The sequence below is a fragment of the Heliangelus exortis genome, chromosome 8 (genome assembly GCF_036169615.1).
Source record: "Heliangelus exortis chromosome 8, bHelExo1.hap1, whole genome shotgun sequence".
Taxonomy (NCBI): domain Eukaryota; kingdom Metazoa; phylum Chordata; class Aves; order Apodiformes; family Trochilidae; genus Heliangelus; species Heliangelus exortis.
Window position 1 is genome coordinate 773,694 of NC_092429.1, and position 13,779 is coordinate 787,472.

Genomic DNA, 13,779 nt, shown 5'->3' on the forward strand with positions numbered 1-13,779 from the left:
TCTGCCCCTCCTGGGGTGGCTGCAGACACCAGCAGGAGAGAGACCCAGACCTGGGGACTATCAGAATTCATTCCATGGCCACCACAGGAACCAGGATTTCAGATCCATGCCTCTCCTGAGCCTGCTGAACTTCAACACAATTCTCCCCAGAGCCAGCAGGCAGTGATGTTCTGCTGCCACCCTTCCTTTGCATGGTGGCTTTGAATAAGCAGAGGGATGCAGAGGTGAAGAAAACTTTCCATCACTCATCCATTTATGCCCTGGGTCTGGAGGGGGCTTTGTGTCCCTTGGTGTCACTGATATTCCTGCTCCTCGGGAGAGGCTCCATCCCAAAGGGCACAGGAAGGAACCACCTGCTCTGGTTTTGGGTCCATCTGCAACTCAAAACCAATCTTCCATCCAACCTCCAGTGCAGTCAGGCATGGTGATACTGCTGCCTTCTTTTTTTTTTTTTTTTTCTTTTGCAGCAGAGTTATCAATACCTTGATATTTAAAATATCTCCTCTGAATTCCACAAAAAAAAAAAGTTTTTAATCTGCATCAACAGGACCTGGAGAAATGTGTGTTGCTGAAGTGCCACCTGCTGTACTGCCTGCACAGCACGGGATGGCAGGAGAGGCTCCTCCCAGGCTCTCCAGGATGCAGCCCCCATCTCCAGAGTTTTTCAAGCCCTTTTTATTTACTCCCTTTTACAGATCCGTGCTGACGAAGTGACTGGGGAGGATTTGTTGCCCTCTGCTAGAGCAGGAGGACTCTGAGATCTCATTTAATCTTAGGCTGGTGGGTCAGTGCACTAAAGGAATGTCATTGGGAGAAAAAAAAATAAAATTGCCAGCTGAGGTTTAAAGCTTCACAAGGCTTCACTGCTGCCCCAGCCTGGGCACCGTTGCAGTCCCAGCTGGTGAGCCTGTAGCTGCTGCCCAGCTACCATCTCCTTCCCATCTGGTACTTCCCACTTCTCCTCATTCTGGGGTAGAAACCCTGCTATTTCTCACAGCCCTCGTTCAGAATTCCAGCCCAGCCCTTCACCTGGGATCTTTTCCAGCTGCAGGAAAAATGCAGGTTTAGTCTTTTCTGATGATTCTGGACATTTCACAACTGGGATCTGCACACAACCCTCTGTGGCACACAAACCAGAGTAATTTTTCCAGTGTGCTTGCACTGCTTTATACTTTTATAAATAAATAGCAGCAACACTGTCATCTCACTCACAAACTGGAGAGTGATGTGATAAAAACCAGTCCCCCAGCCAGGTTCCAGATGATTTTTTCCACAGGATGTGCCTCCAGCACAGGAGAGGGAATCAGAACTGCCAGGAAAGTAACATTTGCTATAAACACACACGTTGCAGGTAGGTAATTAGGTTGTGCTGGTCAACCTGAGTGCAGCAGAGCTCACCAGAGCACTGCCCGTCCAGAAGGAAAAGGAAAGGTGGTTTGAGGGTGTGGAGCAGCAGCTGCCCAGAGCAGGGATGGGGAATGGCAGCCGGGGTCCTGCCAGCAGAGCCAGCCCACCAGCAAGCCAGGGGGCTTTGGCATCATAAAGTTTATTTGTTTGTTAAAAAACGGATTTCCTTGCACACTCTAACATTAATATTTATACCCACGCTCCGCCTTATTGGTATTTAAAAGCCTCTGTGTAGTCCTGCGGGGGTTTCTTGAGGGCAGCCGGAACCTTCAGGCTCTCCCAGGCCTGAGGGAAGGAATGTCCCTCCCGCCCGACGAGGAGGGCTCCTCAGCTCCCCAGATCCTCTGTTCCCCAGCTCCTGGGCTCCTCACTGAGGCTCCTCAGCTCCTGGGCTCCCCTCACAGAGGCTCCTGGGCTCCCCTCACAGAGCCTCCCCGGCTCCTCACGCACAGCTCCGCTCCGGCTTCACCTCAGGTTCCCTCCTGGGCCGCACCTCCGGCCCGGCCACCTTGAGCTGATAGACTCGCGGCACCGGCTGCACCCAACCCCACTCCCACGAAGGGAGGAGCTCCCCCGCGGGGTTTTCTCTCGTGGCCGTGGGGCCGTGTCACCGCCCTGTCCCTGTCCCTCTCCTCTCCTCTCCCTGCCCCCTTCCCGCCCTTTCCCCTCAGCCACGGCGGCTCCTCGCACTGCGCACGCGCGCGGCCTCCTTCCCCCGCTAGGGGGCGCGCTCCCTTGGCGCCTCCATCCTCCGCCCGGGCCGAGGCGTCCGCGTCGCTGCCTGACCGAAAAGCCTCCCCGGCGGCCGCCCCGTCTGGCTGCTGCCGAGGGCTCAGGCGCGGCGGGGCAGCCCTGCCCGCGCAGGCCCCCGGTCCTGTGTGGCGGCGGCGCTGGGCCGGGCTCGGCGGGGCCAAGATGTCGACCAAGAATTTCCGCGTGAGCGACGGGGACTGGATCTGTCCCGACAAGAAGTGAGCGGGGACACGGGGCACACGCAGCACACGCAGCACCCGCGGCACGCACCCCCCGGGCACCACCGGGGCACGGCGGACCGCGGCACACGGGTCCCGGAGGCCTCCGCCCGCCCTCCTTCTGTCCCTGCCCCGTGGGTTCCACATCTCCCGGCCCCCGCCGGAGGAGCCCGGTGTTATAACCCCTGACAGACGCGCTGTGGCGTAGAAAAGTGTTTTTCTGTCGATTCCCTGCGTGCCCGCTCCCCAGCGCGCTGCTAACTCGCGTTTTCCCTGTGTTTTTGTGTGTTTGCAGGTGTGGGAATGTGAACTTCGCCAGAAGAACCAGCTGCAACAGATGCGGCAGAGGTGAGGATCTCCGGCCTCTCGCCTGCTCCCGCCTCTTCCAAAGAAAACAGTGTTAAACCCTTTTAATCATCGGGCGAGTCGCGGGAGAGCCACCTTTTGATTTGTTATTTTTGTTGGTTTTTCCAGAAAAAACGACGGAAGCCAAAATGATGAAAGCTGGAGGGACTGAAATAGGGAAGACCCTGGCTGAGAAGAGCCGTGGCCTCTTCAGTGCAAACGACTGGCAGTGTAAAACGTAGGAACCAGGCAGGGCAGAGCCTGCCAGAGCCTCACACACTGCTCCCTGGGGTGGCCTGGCAGCTGGAATTCCCTGGGACCTGAGGAGAGGAGAGGGAGAAGGGAGGAGGGGGAGAGGGAGAGGATTTCCATCAGAGCTGCCCCACCAGCAGTGCTCTGCTGCCAGGACACTGCTCACTCCTGTGTGCTGGGCAGCAGCTGCTTAATTAGCATGGCTGGAAATGAACAGGAGTGCAGACAAATTCCAGACTAGAGAGGTAAAAGCTCCTGTTTTTCTTTGGAAGCTGAGGCACTTCTCAAGTTCAGGAGCAAGGAGTGGGCAGGAGTCACAGGTTTGTTGCAGTGTGGTCAGTTGCTGTTAAATCCTGTGGTGTCTCTGCCAGATAAGAACCTCAGGATCTGGAGCAGGACAGGGCAGCTTTGGTTGGGTGCTTTGCCTTTTGGAAGGAGCTTTGTGCAGCACAGGGAAGGTTTCAGGTTCTGGTGGTGGAGTTGGGGTGTCTGAGAGTGGCACCTGGGTGGCTCTGGGGCTGTGCTGGCACACTTTGGGGTTGTCCCCTTCCCAAGCCCCAAACCTCAGCTGTTCCTGGTGGATCTCCTCCTCCTCCTCTCCCCTGGTCTGGGCTGGGAAGCACTGGGATTATGGTGCTACAGCACAACACTGGAGCTGTTTGATGGGAAGGAAAATGTTTCCTCTTTCTTTCTTGTTCTTTTCTGCCCCTGAAGCTGTGGTAATGTCAACTGGGCCAGGAGGTCAGAGTGCAACATGTGCAACACTCCCAAGTATGCCAAGCTGGAGGAAAGGACTGGTAAGATTTGCAGTTTTAAGCAAGTTTTGAAGTCTCAGCTCTCCAGGGTGCTGAGGTGTCTGATACAAACTGCAGCATTACCTGCAGGGCTTGGTCCAGGTGATCCCTGAGCTCCCTTCCACCCTGACATTCTGTGAAGATGTCAGCAGCTTGAAAATGCTCAGATTACTGTAAAGAAAGCTGCTTCTCTGTGAGCCACACTGCAGGGATTGTTTTCACAGCAGAAATAGCAGAGCTGGGTGATATTTACATGTGCAGAAACCTGCAGCTCCTGGTGTGTGAAGTCTGTGCTGGTTTCCTGTGGGAAGGGAGGGATATTCAGCTCAGTCTGCCTCCCTGTGTGGGCACTTTTGGGAAGGGGTTCTGCAGTGTTCCATTACCCTCCCAAAGCTGTAGGGTGGGTGTAGTGTCAGCCCCAGGAGGGGTGTGTGGTGGGTGTTAGCTCTGCACCAGCCTGGAGGTTTGCTCACACTGAGGTGCTTTGAGTTCCTCCTGCATTCCCAGTGGTAACAGGAGCAGGGACATCCCCACAGCACGGGCAGGGCTGCTCTGCTGCCCTGCAGAGAGGGTCAGGCACTGCAGAAAAAGTGTGACAAGAGCAGTGTGGAGAAGGGCACAGAGCTGGTAATTCAAAAAGAAAAAGATTTTTTTAATATTCTTTGCTATTGTCAGAATATTAATGAGCAGTGTGTTCCTTTATCTCAAATAATACCTCGTATGATTAAATATTTTTAAATAGTGACTATTTTTTGAATACTCTGTGGTTTTTCCCAGGGGTGGTGTCCCTCAGAGGCAGCACACCCAGCCTGCTGCACACACGTGCAGTGAGTGACAAAGCTGCAGCTCAGATGAGCAGCTGGAGCTCCCCACTCACCTTGCAGAAAGGAACAGAAAGGTTCTGAGGGCAGCTCAGGAGCTGCAGGATTCAGGGCAGCCCTGGGATTCTTCATTCCTGGGGGATCCCTGGGTGGTTGGTGTGTCTGAACCCACACATCAGCCAGGGGGGTGGGAACAGCCTCTGGAGATGGTAATTACACTCGTTATGACTTCTGTCTGTCAGTCCACGCTGATGGAAGCTCTGTGAAAGCTGGAGCTGAGCTTTGTGCTTCCTAACTTGGTGGTTTTGTTCTGTTTTGTTCTGTTTTGTTCTGTTTTGTTCTGTTTTGCCCCTGTCCCAAGGCTACGGGGGAGGATTCAACGAGAGGGAGAACGTTGAGTACATCGAGCGGGAGGAGTCGGACGGGGAGTACGATGAGGTGAGGAGGGGCACAGGGATCCTGGGGAGGGAGGGAGGGAGGGGGGCTGCTTTTAGGGAATGTCTGTGTGGAAAGGGAAGAGCACTGGTCAGGAATAGGCTGTGATGGGTCTGTCTGTCCAGTGCTCCAGTGTGGAAGTTTGGAGCTGAAAGCAAATCCGTCTGTTTCGTCTTCCGGGGGTTAAAAGCTGAGTTCAGATTAAACTGGGACAGGCTAAGTTCATTAAACTTCTTAGGGAGTTGGTTTTAAGGTCATGGGCGTTGTTTCCAGCCAGATGGTCAGCATTGTTTTGTAAAGATATCCCCCAAACACAAATGTAAAATACTCTTTCCTGTTAGATTTCTGTAAATCTCATCAGTGGGCACTGGTGGTATCGAGCACAGACGTCTCCACAGAAAGTTTCCTGTTGCTGACTGACATCTCCTGATTCTTCTTACTTTCAGCAGTACCTTACTTAAAACTGATGGATATTTATTTTCTCATGTAGTTCAAAAATAAGCAGGAAATGACTTTTGGTTAAGTTGTATTCTAATGGAATAAAATTTCCTAGTTTGGACGCAAAAAGAAGAAGTACAGAGGGAAGCCAGTTGGTCCTGCCTCTATCCTGAAGGAGGTAGAAGATAAGGAATCTGAAGGGGAAGATGAGGAGGATGAGGATGAAGATCTCTCCAAGTATAAATTGGATGAGGTAACATGCTTTGGCTGTGTTCTTTTTTTCCCTATCAATTTTTAAGTTCTTGCTATGTTGGTGTTCAGCAGCAGTGGGGAAGTTGGGGCTGTGGCTTGGGCTGCCTTGCAGCAGCTGAGAGGAGGAGCCACCAGAGTGATGGTGCCTGCAGCTGCTGCAGAGCATCTCCACATCCTCTGGTTTATTCTGAGATGTTCAAACCTGCAATTTTTTTGAAGCCATAAGAAATTGAAAGCTTATCTGAGACCAGAACCAAAAAATGAGACCTTTATTTGGAACCTTTAAGTATGGTTACCCCATAATGGTATGTGGCTGAAGCCAGATCAGATTTATGTTTCATAAAATATTGATTTTTCTTCATCTTCCTTCAAATATGTGATCATCACACCGATTTGTCCACATCTTGGGACAGCATCTTGCAGAGAGGTGCACGTGTGCTTATTTTTAACACAGCAGTCACCACACCCTGCACGTGAAGCATTCCTCTGCAGAATTATGCCATGGTTATAGATTTTTGAGTCAGAAAATTCTTCCAGGCATTCATTTCAATTAATTGTTGAAAATCAATATCTCTGCTTTCATTAACTGCATTAAGTGCAGGTAATAAATTAATTGAACGCATAAAATAAATCAAATATCAGAAAATGGGACTTCAGGTGGGGTTTTTTTTGCAGGCTTTTAAAGAGTTTGCCTTGAAATGGCAATTTTAGGTCGCTTTTTAAATATTTGGGTCTCACTCAATGCACTAGCAGCACTTTCAAAGGCTGCAAAAAAGCACGGAATAAAAAATAGAAGCACCGAAGGAAAGAATCAAATAATTTCTTAAGTATTTTTTGTGAATCCATGTTTGTTTGTTTGCTTTTTCTCAGGATGAGGATGAAGATGATGCAGACCTTTCAAAATACAACCTGGATGCCAGTGAGGAGGAGGACAGTAACAAGAAAAAGAAACCCAGCAGGCGCAGCCGCTCCAAGTCCCGATCCTCCCACTCCCGATCTTCATCGCGCTCATCCTCTCACTCAAGCTCAAGGTCTAGGTCCAGGTAAACGGGTACAGGTCAAGGGTAACTCCAGGCAAAATGTCAGTATCTAACTTCTTCATTTACTTTTTTGTTTTTTTCCTTGATTGCCTTATGGGTTTAGCTGAATGATGTTCATGGTTTCCTGTAGAGCACTTGCAGGGGTGGGTGATGTCTTGTCCTGAGCCGCTGCGGATCCTCAGGGGGAGGCTTCCTGCCTTGTCTTGTTTGGTTTAGTAAACCTAAGCTGATGGTTCAGCCTTTCAAATAAATATAAAATTAAGTTATTTTCAGTAGTATTTTTAGCCTCGTGTGGGGTAGAGCTGTTGGACAGAGAAGCAGGTGTTGCTGAGGTGGCAGTGATGGTGCAGTCCAGACAGACTGGGTGCAAGGATAGGATGGAAGAGAGCCTGGAAAGAGACAAGAAACTTGAACTGAGTTTGATGGCAACAAACAAAACTTTTCAGTACAGTGGCAGTGTTGTCAGAATAAAACTAAAAGTTTATGTTGATCCTGGGATCATAAAAAAAGTCTCCTTGGTAGATTGAACATATCTCATAATTACTTAAATGCAATAATGTGATGTTTTTTCCATAAATATTCCATAAATAGTGTTGTAACTGTGTGGTGTAAATCACATTGTAAGTTTTTAGCTGCCTTAGAGCTACCATGAGGATGGTGCTGATAGGTTGAAGACCCCAAGTCTGTCTGGCTCATAAGTTTGTCCATAAAGGTCATGAAGTTCAAGTTTCTTCTCCTCTTCCCAGCCCTGTAACTGGAGCTCTCACTGCTGTGAGCACCCCCCAGATTAGTCAGCCCCTCACTAATGAGGTGTCAGCCACTGCCTCTGTTTTACCTTCCTCCCCACTGCTGCCTCCTCTGTGACAAATGATGTTGCTCACAGTCCTTCAGGTGCCCCCTTGAGCCCTGCCTTTGCTGCCTGGTTCCCAGGGGCAGCCCTGAGAGAAGGACAGTGACTGGCAGCAATTTCTGTACATCAAGTGAGGTCTGGAGAGGCTCTGGGGGGTGGCTGCACCCTCCCATGCATGCAGCCAGCAGGGGCAGCCTCTGAGGTGCAGTGAGGGGTCAGAGAAGACAGAAGAACCTCACCTGGCCACAGCTGTGTTTGTCAGTTCACAAATGTGAACAGTAAACTAACAACTTGTCATTCCTGAAATCTCCTGGGGATCTGTCAGCTTTGCAGAACTTGCTTCCCCCTGCAGATAATGTAGAGGTGTCAGTTGTCCTTTCTCTGTACTTCTAATGTTTTTTAAAAAGGTTTAACTCCCTTTTCCAGTTAGCATGTGTCCATACTGCTTTTGTTTTACACAGTGAGATGAACAGGGCCTCTTAACAACATGCACTGGGAGGCTGACAACACGTGTAATTCATCTTTCCTGGAAAGATTGTTAACATCTGATTGCAGTGCCTTCTTCTTGCAGTGCTTGCTGCAAGTCTGCCAACAGCTTTGCATTTCTTCTGTGGTTTGTGCTTTAAAGAAAATCCATCAGCAGGAAAAAATTGAAAATAATGATGAGAAATTCCAAGTAGTGTTAGGTACCTCCAGATTTTAGCCAAACATTAAATGCTGTTTCATTTTTAATGCAGGAAAAAAATCTTTGCAAAAGGTTACAAATTGCTTGCAAATTGTGAGAGCTGACTTGGGGAATACTTGAGCTAGCTGCTCCTCATACTCTTACCTACTCTGCTTTTCAAACAAACTGATGGGCTTCAAATTGAAGCACAAATTAAAAGTTAGGGCATTGGTGCCATGAAATAGGTAACAGATGTGCAGTTATTTAATTTTGCCAAATAACTGCAATGCTGCTTAATTTTTGTGCTTTGTTTTAGGAAATGTTAAAAAAAAAAAAAAAGGAAAGCTGACACTGACTTCAGAAATTGCTTAATGCACCATCTTGCTATGTTAAAGTTTCTGTTTTAAAATGTCCTGTGGTGATCCTGGGGGTAGGAGGAAATTGTCACTTTGGTGATTCTGGGCCCAGTTGTACTGATGCATTGTTGTCTCTGCTGCTAACAGCAGCACTTTTTCTGCTAAATACCAGTCAGACACTGGAAAAAAAAAAATCTTCCGTGTTGTTTCAGGTCCCATTCAAGAAGTTCTTCCAGTTCCAGATCAAGATCTCGTTCCAGTTCCAGAGAACAGTCTAGATCTCGTGGGTCGAAATCAAGGTGAATGAGGTAGCACTCTCTCCTTGCAGAGAGAGAAAAGGGCAGAAGAACCAACCACTTGTTGATTTCATCGTAAAATTATTCAGGTCAAAAAAACCTAAAACATTAACTCGTTTTTATCTCGGAAGTCAGAATTCCTGGGGGCTCTGCACTAGAGATGTGTTTCTTGGCAATGCCAGGTTTTGGTTGAAGAGTTTTAAGTCTGGCCTGGGCCAGACGAGTGGACGCCACAGTTCATCACTTTGAAGGAAGAAGAATTTGAATCCTTGCTTACTTGCTGCAGTAATCTTTGCTGGCTTTACTGTTTCCACTTGGGCTGCTTGATGTGGAGGAGCCTTAGAGAACACCTTGTACTTCTGGGTTTGTGTTTAGTCATCATTTTTAATGTCTGACTTCCACAAGGTAGTGCTGCCCTTACTGTGTATGTGAGGGAGGTTTGGGTTGGGAGGACCCATCCCTAAGGAGTGCCACTGCCCTTTGGTGGCAGAAACCATGCCAGGGATCAGCCTGTGAGGGCCACTGAGAGGTGGGGTGTCTGCTCTTAGGGAGAAAAATTGCCCCCCCTGGGTGCTGAGGGACTGGCCAGCTGAGCTGGGTTATTTGCTCACAAACACAGCAGTCCACCCAGTGTATCAGTGTGGGTGAGGAGGGACTGCTTTGCTGTTTGCAATTAGAACCCTGAAAAGATTTTGCCAACAACATACACACTGTGTTGGTTTGGGCTTTTAAATGTTTTATCCAGATTACTGAAGGACAAAATCCTGTTGGGTGTTTTTACTTACAATTTTGGAATTACAGTTTAGGATTTTCTAGCTCGCTTTCTGTAAGTGGGGTTTTTTCTCTTTGGTTTATTTTTTTAGGTAACCAAAATGATTTTTGAGAGCTTCTAAGTGAAGCTGGTTATCTTATTTCAATGCCAAACTAACTGCCTTCTAAGAGGGTTTTTTAATAATTTTGCTTGTGGAATGTCTCAGTCTACCCAAATTTCTTTTGAGATTTGTAAATGTACTTTCTGAGGGTTTCTGCTGTTCTAGTGAATAGCAAAATAGCCAGTAGTATGAAACCTTGTTAATCAGTGCTATCTCTGTGGTTTTCAAACCATTTTGCTCTGTGAATTTAACTGCTGAGGAAGGTCCTCACGTAGGCCCCTTCCTGCCCCAGCCTCCCCTCATTCCTCTCTCAAACCGTGTCATTTTGGTGAATGAAGCAAGAGGTTTCCAAGCCTTTGGTGGTCTGTGTGTCAAGAAACCCTATTTAGAAAGGTTTATTCAGCAAACTACCACGGCAGTAGAAGCCATTATTGCCAGATAACTATGGAGTAAGTATCAAAGCATCCCCACATCTCGTTGGTAAAACACTGATGTCAATAGAGTAGTGAGCGTTCGTGAAAACTGTCTCTGTGTGTTCTCCCTACCTTATACCAGAATTAAATCTGATTTATTTCTCAATCAATAAAGATCCAGCTCCAGGTCCTACAGGGGGTCTTCCACCCCAAGAAAAAGATCTTACTCAAGCTCTCGTTCCTCCTCCTCCCCCGAGAGAAGCAAGAAGAGAAGTCGCTCTAGATCCTCCTCACCCAGTGATCGCAAAAAAAGACGATCGAGATCCCGGTCACCCGAAAGGTTTGGGTTTATGTAGAATAAGAATGGGTGTATTTTTAAATGTGTGATTTTTTTATTTTATTTTATTTTATTTTTAAAGATTGGGAAAGAAATTAATCTCCTCAGTTATTCTGATACTAAAAGTAGCTTTCTCACTCTCCCTGCTCTTACTTCCCGTTAAACCCCCTGTAATTGGTCCCCCCTCTCCCCCAGAAACTTTCTCCTGCTAGCAGCATGTTCCATAGAGAGACCTGGGTCACCATTCTCCAGTGTATGCAGGTGTTAATATCTACATTATTGGTTTATTTTCAAAAGTAAATACTGCATTTAGAAATTGTATTCTACTTTCAGTATTAAGTTTGCATTTTTAGTATGAAATTCGCTTCCATGAGCTTAAAGTGGTCTAAAGTTATTCCTAAATTCTTATAAGGCCCCTGTCAGATATACTTGGCTTCCAGCTATTGTAGGATACAGACTTCTCAACGTGGATGCTAAAATTAATGTCAACTTATTTCTTTGCATGCTTTCTCCATTTATATCTTACAGACGCCGCAGATCTTCATCTGGATCTTCCCATTCTGGTTCCCGCACAAGTTCTAAAAAGAAATAATGCATTAAAGTCACATTGAGACAAAAAAAACAAAACAAAAAAGAAAAAAAAAAAAAGAAAAAAAAAAAAAGAGAGTTTAAAAAAACCAACAAAACAAAAACAACAAAAAGGAAAGAAACAAAACTAATTCCAGTCAGTGCATGAGACATTTTTAAGAAGTTGGTGTCTTACTTGGTCAGAAGTGCTAAATCTGCTAGTAGAGGTGCATGTCTGTCCTTGCTTTCTGGAAAACTGCAGCTTTGTTCATCCATGAAACAAAAAGTGAGGTAGCATTTTAAGCCATAAACTCCCCAGAGGAGGCATGTGCAGTTTTATTATTTTGAGTACGAGGGTTTTTTATTATTTTTAAAGACTCAGTTACTCAACCCATGGCTCTCTGACATGTGTGAGCAGGCACAGCTTGGGTGTGCTCTAACACAGCTCTGCTCTTCACGTGTCAGTCACAAAACCCGGGGGATACAGGAGAACCCATGAGCTTTCTGCAGCCAGCTCCTGAGCTCGTTTGATGGAGCTCTTCTGGGACCACAAAAGATAGCTGTAGGGTGGTGTCACCCACTGGGTGACAGCAGTGAGTGCTTTAGGTGTGATGATTTTCTGTTTTTCTGTGTTGAAGTACAGCTGGATGCCCCTCTTCCCCTTAGCTCTGCTCTGTGCACAGTAGCTGTTAATCATCCAGTCCACGAGCGATTCTCTAGGGTAGGGATGGTTTGCTGCAGCCAGCAAAGTGCCCTCCCTGCAGCTGGTGCTGGTATGGTCACACACATGGACCCTGGACTCTGCCAGCCTTTCTTGTAAAAGGATCATTTAGGATCTACTCTTGAGATGGAGGAATCTGGATCTAGCTCCTGGGAATGAAGCGAAGCTTCGGCTGGCCGCCTGTAAAAATTCATTTGGGGCTGACTAAAATTTTCAAGGTATCTGAATTTTATTTATTTTTTTTTTTTACATGAAAGTTAATAAACTATCTAGAAGGTTTTGCCATCTTAAATGTGTTCTTCATCACTCATTCTTTTTCCCTTAAACATAATTTATGGCTTAAAATGCTTTATTGGATCTATTTTACTAGCAATATCACATTAAAACTTGGTCTCTCTTGAGCTCCGTTTGGTTAAGAAAGGTTTAAGTATCATCAGTGACACCACAAGGTAAGTATGATAAGGAAAATTCTTCTCTTTAAGCAAGCAAACAGCAATATATCTGCTTTGATTCCCCGTATTTTGACTTTGTTTTTTTAAATGAACTGCAGGAAAACAAACGGAGCATAATTTAAAAACGACTTTTTTTTTTTTTTTCTTTTAAGATACTTCTTTTGGACTGGTATATAAGCAAAATGTTTTTGGTGTAGGAATTTTTTTTTTCCAAAAAAAGAAAATGCTCTGCAGATTCTTCTTTAATGCTTTCTTTTCTATCTAATTTCCATGCTAAATGTGTAGATTGCACAAGAGCAGGTTAGTCTTGTAACTGTGCCTCTGACGACTTCAACGTCCAACTACTAAATTGTAAAAATCAGATCTGATATAGATGCTATGTTGTTAGCCTTTGGGTTTTTTCCTTGTGCTTTGTATTAAAACTGTTGCTGTACTTAACAGATGGAAGTTTTTAAATTTAGCAAACAATAGGCTACAGAGAAAGGAAAATTATGGTTTCATTTGGCTTAAGCAAAATGTAAGGTAAACTGATTCTGTAGACGAGTGTAAATAAAACCTCTGAGTCAACTGTGCAGTGAGTGCTTTCTCTGGGAAAAAAACATAAGCAAATAATCTGTATAACTGGTACTAACAGATTATTTTGTGGTGGTTACTCTGTTTACTGCAGTGCAATAAGGGCAGGATGTGCACTTACCTGGTTGTAGGTATCATAAATCTTTAGATTGTTAAAGTACTGGAAAGATGTTTGGATTTAAATGGCAGCATGTTTGAAACGAGCCTTTACAAAACTCATCTTTTTTCATAGGAAAAGAGCTTTGGGATCACTGAGTCCAAGCCTTCCCCCAGCAGTGCCAAGGCCACCCCTGCCCCATGTCCCTCATCCCCACATCTCCAGGGCTCTGAAACCCCTCCAGGGATGATGGGGACTCCAGCCCTGCCCTGGGCAGCCTGGGCCAGGCCCTGACAACCCTTTCCAGGGAGAAATTCTTCCCCAGCTCCAACCTAAACCTCCCCTGGCACCACTTGAGTTGTGCCAAAAGTTCCTCTTGTCCCATCCCTTGTTCTTTGGGAGCAGAGCCCGACCCCCCCTGGCTCCAACCTCCTCTCAGGGGGTTGCAGAGAGCCAGAAGCTCTCCCCTCAGCATCCTCTGATCCAGGATCAACACCCCCAGGGCCCTCAGCTGCTCCTCACAACTTCTCCAGACCCTTCTCCATGTTCTCCACCCCGTCCTCATCACTCTCCAGACCTTCTCCTTGCTCTCCAGCCCCTTCCCCAGCTCCATTCCCTTCTCTGGACACTTTCCAGCCCCTCAATCTCCTTCTGCTCCCGAGGGTCCCAGAACTGACCCCAGGACTGGGGGTGCAGCCTCAGCAGTGCCCAGCACAGGGAATGCCCCCTGCCCACAAGCGCTCAGAGCTCAGTTTCAGAACACGGGTTGCTCTTCACTGCCGCCTCAGCGCAGAGGGTCCGTCGTGGGGCGCCGGTGTCCCTCGGG

The 13,779-nt window shown here is 47.2% G+C and overlaps 1 protein-coding gene across 2 annotated transcripts; it reads left to right on the forward strand.

Annotated features, from left to right (window-relative positions):
• Positions 1-2,232: 2,232 nt before the first annotated feature.
• On the forward strand, positions 2,233-12,850 carry ZRANB2 (zinc finger RANBP2-type containing 2). 2 transcript variants are annotated; one of them, XM_071749839.1, is made up of 10 exons: positions 2,233-2,378; positions 2,674-2,726; positions 2,853-2,961; positions 3,690-3,772; positions 4,952-5,028; positions 5,579-5,716; positions 6,586-6,758; positions 8,838-8,924; positions 10,382-10,546; positions 11,072-12,850. In XM_071749839.1, exons 1-10 carry the CDS (start codon positions 2,323-2,325, stop codon positions 11,133-11,135), a joined length of 1,005 nt encoding a protein of 334 aa, XP_071605940.1. In that variant the 5' UTR covers positions 2,233-2,322; the 3' UTR covers positions 11,136-12,850. The 2 variants fall into 2 exon arrangements, with proteins under 2 accessions (XP_071605940.1, XP_071605941.1); XM_071749840.1 differs by lacking the exon at positions 2,233-2,378 and having other exon boundaries at positions 2,688-2,734; positions 2,860-2,961.
• Positions 12,851-13,779: the final 929 nt, after the last annotated feature.

What these genes read in the sequence shown, in the direction of transcription:
- ZRANB2 (XM_071749839.1), top strand. Translation starts at nt 2,323, where the DNA reads ATGTCGACCAAGAATTTCCGCGTGAGCGACGGGGACTGGATCTGTCCC. An exon ending in CCAAGTATAAATTGGATGAG is followed by an intron (nt 5,717 to 6,585) that starts GTAACATGCTTT and finishes GCTTTTTCTCAG; the next exon opens with GATGAGGATGAAGATGATGC. An exon ending in AGCTCAAGGTCTAGGTCCAG is followed by an intron (nt 6,759 to 8,837) that starts GTAAACGGGTAC and finishes GTGTTGTTTCAG; the next exon opens with GTCCCATTCAAGAAGTTCTT.